Genomic DNA, 6,624 nt, shown 5'->3' with positions numbered 1-6,624 from the left:
AGTTTCCATGGTCCTAATAAAGTTACTATTATTAAAACGTTATTGAAAACACACACACACACATTTATTTTTTTTTTTATTTTTTTTTTTTACTTTGGCTCTTTCGGAAAAATGCATTAACCAAAAAAAAAAAAATGGCTCTTTGGTCAAAAAAGGTCTATAATAATATACATGTATACACAATTACCATTTATTACTATAAAATATAATGTATACGCAGATACATGTGCATATAAATTATTATATATTTTATAATTATATATTATAATAATTCTAATGATTGTAATATATATTATACTGACTATAATTTAAACAAACATATATAAATATATTGTGTAAAAAATATATACATAAAAAAATAATACATAAATGCACAATTATCATTTACTATAATTATTCATATAATAATAATAATAACAATAATTATTATTATTAGCAATTTAATAATCATTTGAATATTTATATGTATTTATTAAATAGTTATTTATGTAATCTGTATACACACAGAGACGCATATAATTATAATTTTTTGTTATTATATAAATAAATTTGAAATAAATGCATAAATATTCAAAGCTAATAATAATAACTATTTTTATTATCATCATTACTGTATGAATAATTATAATTATATGAATACATAAGAAATAATAATTATGCAAATAACTTTAATTAGATAATTACATGATTATTTAAAAAAAATTATTAATTAAAATAAAATATGCATAAATATTCAAAGCTAATAATAATAACTATTTTTATTATCATTATCATTACTGTATGAATAATTATAATTATATGAATACATAAGAAATAATAATTATGCAAATAACTTTAATTAGATAATTACATGATTATTTAAAAAAAATTATTAATTAAAATAAAATGTATTATTTGTCAACTACCTAGGTGGCTGAAGGCTCAGTCGCACTTGAAGGAATATCACGAGAATCTTCAGCTTGCCCTCGAAGTCTCGTCCTTCTACCAGCAGGCCGATAACATTGTCTGTTCCATCAGCAACATGGTAATCATTTTCCTTCGTTGAGCTATTTCTGTTCAAACCCCACAGGAAACCCAGTATCTGTGCCATTTCGCTTCGACGTGTCCTTTGATACGATTATAACCCAACTATGTCTGTATGTTGACATGCTGATGCAATCTAAGAATGTTATTTACGGTTTGCTCTCCTTTTTTAACTTCTCATCCAGAGAAAAAGCCTCTCGGCAAGCAACGGAGTGGAAAATGGCAGAGATGGGGAAATTCGGGACATTGCCAGTCAAATCATGGTGCGCGATCCAAAATTCACATCCCATTATAGTCACACGAGGAGCCGTGCTGTGAACACGCTGACCCTAAACGCGTTAGTTCACGGTCCAGCTCCGTGTCAAACACCAGCCTGACGCCCGCGTTTGTTTTCCTGTCGTTCTGTGTGGTTTCAGATGCTGGATGTGAGCGTTTCCCAGCACTCCAACCTGCACCCCGCACTGGTGGCCCGCGTCGCACAGAAGCAGAGCGAGGTGAAAGACTGCTGGGCCGTCCTCCAGAAGACTCTCAGGTAACTCAGACTAGCAGAGTTATGAACCACGCAAGCCCTACGGTGTCCTCTCAGTAGGGCTGACCTTGAATAGTCGAAGATTCGATGCTTCGATAGGAGGAGCCTGATTCGATACCAATCTCACAGTCGAATATTCGCGGGGTGTTATGATCATGCCATTTTGGCTATATGGGGGTGCTCAATGTCTGATTTCACATAGAACTACTGGTTTTCTCCCAATAAGTTAATATACAGCCTATTATCATAATGCTGCCAATAAGAATCTGAACAGAAAGAAGCTTTTAATAATTATTTATTAATGAATACATCCAATTACCCCTGTGACAGATTTAAAGGGGTCATATGATGCGATTTAAATTTTTCCTTTCTCTTTGGAGTGTTACAAGCTCTTGGTGCATAAAGAAGATCTGTAAAGTTGCAAAGCTGGCTAATCAGAGCACACCTCGCTTTTCAGACCGATTAGTTTTGTAAAAATCGACGCGTTTCAGAAAGGCGGGGCATAGAGGAGAAACAATAATGTACAGTATGTGAAAAATTATGTGTTTTTTTTACTTTAAACCACATAAACACATTTCATTACACCAAATACACAAAATAATGTTCTTTTTAGCAGCATCATATGACCCCTTTAAGTTTCACTTTCCGTAATCCGTGACCGACAGAGGAGCATCTTGGCGGCAAGGATTTAAATCTTTAACAGGACTCAAATTGACACAGGCAGAGTGAAAGACTGGATTTTTTTTCACGATCAGGTAGGGTACAAGTGATTTCAAAAAATTTCTTCCGGTTCTAATTTGATTTTTGGATGCTGTGAACATAGGTGCCGATCCCGTGGGTGCTCGGGATCGTAAAAACTCGAGATATTATTTATTCACTATCATTTTGACGAAACTGATCTGGCAATCTCTCCAATGCATACTTGTGTTTGCGCTCTGGAGAGAATCAAAAGGTTTATTTTTGTCCAGTGCTTAGTCCAGTGAAAGCTCGCGAATCCTGTCATTGTAACAAAACTTAATGAGATCACAGTGAAGACGAGGGACAGCTTTTTAGTGATTATAAAGGCAGTGCTCTTTGTGTGCTTTCTAGACTATAGAGCCTATAATCCATTCAGAATTTGTATAAAACTTTTATTTTTCGCCGACATACACGCTGCAAAGTTTCGGGAATGACATCCGCATATTTATGCGAGATTCGCACTCGAAAGAGCAATGAACGGGACAAAAATATACATGAAAATGTATGTGAATTGAGGCTAGAGCACACTTTCTAAAGCACCCTCGGTATTTAATTCTGGAACTGGGCCTGGATAAAACTAGCTGTGTTTGAGCAGTTTTCCCGGCAGCTCATATTTAGGCGATCGCATGGAGGTTTATGTGGCAGTAGGCTTCAAAAGTTTTTTTTTTTTTTTTTTAAATTAGCAGGATATTTGTTAATTTCCTACGTGAAAATCTCTATACAGTTAGAATAAACATGCACACAGGTTTCTTCGAATACTTCTTGCATCTGTTGATTTCATCTTGAGTGGATATTTGGTTTTATTTTGTGCAAATCCCCCAAAAAAAAGTAATAACATGATATGCGGCCGGCTGATGTTAACTATATTTTAATCACAACATAAAACATTATTTATTCCGTTTGTATCTGCGAGGCGTCCGTTACACATTTTCCCTGTGTGTTAACTTCAGTATTTATGACTGTTGAATGTCTGACTACTTGACTCTTGGTAATGTATTTTCCCCCCGCCCCCAAACATATGATTCTATCCTTAGTCAGGGACACCCCTACCTCTCAGGGACAAGAGCCATTTCCCTCCTTGATAGGCTCTCCACAGAGCCGAAGGCACTTTCCACAATCCTGCTTTTGTTGCATTTGTAATAGAGCCCTGCACTGGCCTCAAATATAGGCCCTAGCCCGGCCCTTGTCCGACAGCTTATCAGAATTACCGTCCCGAGCCTGTCTTTTTTCCCCCTTCTCCCAAAACAGCTTATACTACTGTTTCAGCTATTAAAATAGTTCAGTTTTGTATGTAATGGCAAAGTGATTATATTTAGTTTCGTTTTTTTATTAAGTTAATTTAGAAAAGCGTTTGGAGCATTTTTTGTTCGTTACAAGTTTTTGTTTTTTAAAGTAACGACCAAGCAGCCAGCGGCAGACAGTGAGCCTATGTTTGATCAAATTAGCCTTCTCAAATCATCACGACTTGCCTAAAATAAAATCTATAGATATGAAACATTCCAAGCATATAACAATGTTTAAACGTTAAACCTAGATAAATGTGCGCTGACAGTAACTAGTAATATATAATGTATTACATTTTGGAAGTAACTTGCCCAACTCTGGTAAAGATGCACTTCTCTCTAAAGGCGCGTCTAATGAGATAGCGAGTCAGGATCGACAACTTCATCCTTGCGACACCGACTCCGAAAACACTAGTTTATTAGTAAATAATTCAAATATCTCCTTACTATTTCCCCCTGACACATTCATGGTAATTCCTTTTGCCGGTGCTTTGCGGCAAGCTTTAGCCTATTGCGTGCATTTGAACGCAGAACTGTTCAGCTGCGCTGACGGCACGTTGCTGCTGCTGCTGGACACTAAACACCATCGAGCCACTCTAGACAGTCGCGGTAGCACGGTCTCGTGTTGTTTCCACCAGCGCGGCAAATTTTTTTTTTTCATCACTAATTGATGGATGTCTAAAATATAAAAATAAGGAGAAGCCTAAAACAGGCCAGAGGCCTGGCCCACGTCTGAACTATGACGTGAAAATTGGCCCAAAGCCAGGCTCTAGGGGCATAAAAAAGTCAGGGCCTGTTGGGCCCGGGCTGAAATGCAGGGCTCTATCCCCACCACCAACCGCATGAGACACGACCAGGAAACTGTTTCCAAATGATAATTAGATGCATATAAAAGATGTGTGCTTATTTTCATAATGCCACCAATTACCAATCTGAATTCTTCCTCCTGATGTTTTGAAACGCTAAACACCAAAACAAACCGTTTGATATGAAATTTAGCTGGAAACGACTCTTAAACTCGTTTGTTTGTTTCTTGCAATTTGGCCATTTTATTGCTCTATCAGGCATCTATATTGATTTAATTGTTGTTTGAGGTTTAAAAGTCTGCGATTCCTGTTCCTGCGCCCAGTTAGTCATACAGGGTCCTTAAAAAGACTTAAAACATCATAAATTCAGTTGTATAAAATTTAAGGCCATAAGTCTTAAATGGTACAAGAAAAGTCTTAATTATAATTTCAAGTCGTCTTGAATTTGAGGACGGAAAGACAAGAATCGCGATATGGCTTAATCTGATGATTAAACTTCAAAAGGCTATGATTTTATTGAATAAATATAAGCTGCATGTTTCAAAGTCAAAACGTGGTGCGGTTGTTTTATATGAACGTATCTCTGAAGGGAACTGACTGTTTTCAGAAATGTTTGGATGGCATTTTCAATTCATCTTACCTGTAATGCCTGATAAAGTAGCATTTATGACAGGGTTAATTTCTGCAAAAAAAAAGTCTGCAAAACCAAACCAGCCCAAATGTTCAGCAAAACTAGCCCAATCATCCCTTCATCAAAATCGCCTTCCGGGGCGATCACTTTAACCCACGGAGTTAAAAAAGAACCCGCTGCAACGGTTTAAAAGTAGTAAAACCACAGACTTGGCAACACCAGGGAAACCTCTATATTTCTGCCGCTCCAAACGCGCCACCTGCTGGCAGAGAATGAATTTGCATTTTCAAGAAGCCAGTTTGCTTAAATAATAATTGATGCTTTTGACTCATCCCTTTTCTTAAAAAATGGTTTAAAGCCTGAAATGTGAAGTTTATCATTTTATAAAACTTTGTTTTAAACTTTATGTAGTAATAAATTATTATTTTTATAATAATGTTTATAATAATTTAAGTATTATTTAAATAATTATTTAAAAAAATGTATATATCATTATTCAAATAATTATTAATGAGTTAATAAGAATAGAAAATATATAATAGTATTATATTTATATGAATAATTTAAAATAAAATTAGTTTTTATGTAATATAATTATTACACTATATATGTATTATATTTTATAGTAAGAAATTGTAATTATTGTAAGTATTATATAAATTATTAAATACATCTATAAATATTCAGGTATTATACACACCAATAAACAATCTGAATTTTTTCTCCTGATCAGCATATTGAAACACTAAACTCCAAAACAAGCCATTTAATGACATTTTGTTGGAAATATTGCTTAAACTCTCCTTTGTTTGTTTGTTTGTATGTTGCAATGTGGTAACCAAATCCAAATGTGAGCTTATTTTGTACTTTATTGCACCATCATCTAAGGCGTCCGTATTGATTTCATCATCATTTGAGATTTAAAAGTCTGCGATTCCTGTTCCTGAGCCCAGTTAGTCATAATAAATAGTGTGCGTACTGCAGAAAGCTTGCCATCTCCTCCTTATGCCTTCGGTTGAGGATGAAGTATGTTTATGTTTATAATTAGAGGAATTTATTCCTTATATTAAATGCATAACAGTTTATTTGGGCAAAGCAGATGTTTAATCAAGATGAATTCATGGCAAAAGTTACTAATGGTAAAATAATACACAAGCAGCTCGTTCTGTTCTGTGAATGCAGTAAAAGTTCACAGCCGAGTGGGATGTTTCTGGAGGAAATTAATAAAGAGTTTCTCTATATAGAAGTCATAATATAAAAACAGATTCTGTTAATATGTGGATTTTTTAAGCCGTTTTTAAAAGTCCCAGATGTCATTCTGTATTCTATGTTGTGTATGTCTTGAATTTGGAGCAGTTAAAGTTCATCTGTCAAACGCTGGTTCTGGTTTTCTTTAACACCTGTGCATTTATGGATTATGTATGACTGGATTTATGAACAGGATAAAGTCAGGCCGGATACTGTATGGTGTTGTTGTTAACATACACTTGCTCTTAGTCTGCACTATTAATCATTGTCAGATCAGTTGTTACTGTTACTTTTAGAAAAGAGATGAACTTCTCATGCATCAGTTGTTGTAATCTAGCAGGGCAAAATGTTCCCTAAGAGTGATTT

At 35.0% G+C, this 6,624-nt stretch overlaps 1 protein-coding gene across 1 annotated transcript in view; it reads left to right on the top strand.

Annotated features, from left to right (window-relative positions):
• Positions 1-901: 901 nt before the first annotated feature.
• The window catches only part of LOC107719701 (uncharacterized), a gene marked incomplete at its 5' end in the record, with an annotated part of 45,344 nt that continues 39,621 nt past the window's right edge, over positions 902-6,624 (top strand). The window contains 3 exons of the mRNA XM_016527188.1: positions 902-1,024; positions 1,209-1,286; positions 1,440-1,555. Coding sequence (XP_016382674.1) covers positions 902-1,024; positions 1,209-1,286; positions 1,440-1,555 — 317 coding nt within the window. The remainder of the gene's footprint in view (positions 1,025-1,208; positions 1,287-1,439; positions 1,556-6,624) is intronic.

This window comes from Sinocyclocheilus rhinocerous, unplaced genomic scaffold (assembly GCF_001515625.1).
Source record: "Sinocyclocheilus rhinocerous isolate Xijiao unplaced genomic scaffold, SAMN03320098_v1.1 scaffold511, whole genome shotgun sequence".
NCBI lineage: Eukaryota > Metazoa > Chordata > Actinopteri > Cypriniformes > Cyprinidae > Sinocyclocheilus > Sinocyclocheilus rhinocerous.
This window is presented reverse-complemented; position numbering and strand designations above follow the sequence as displayed.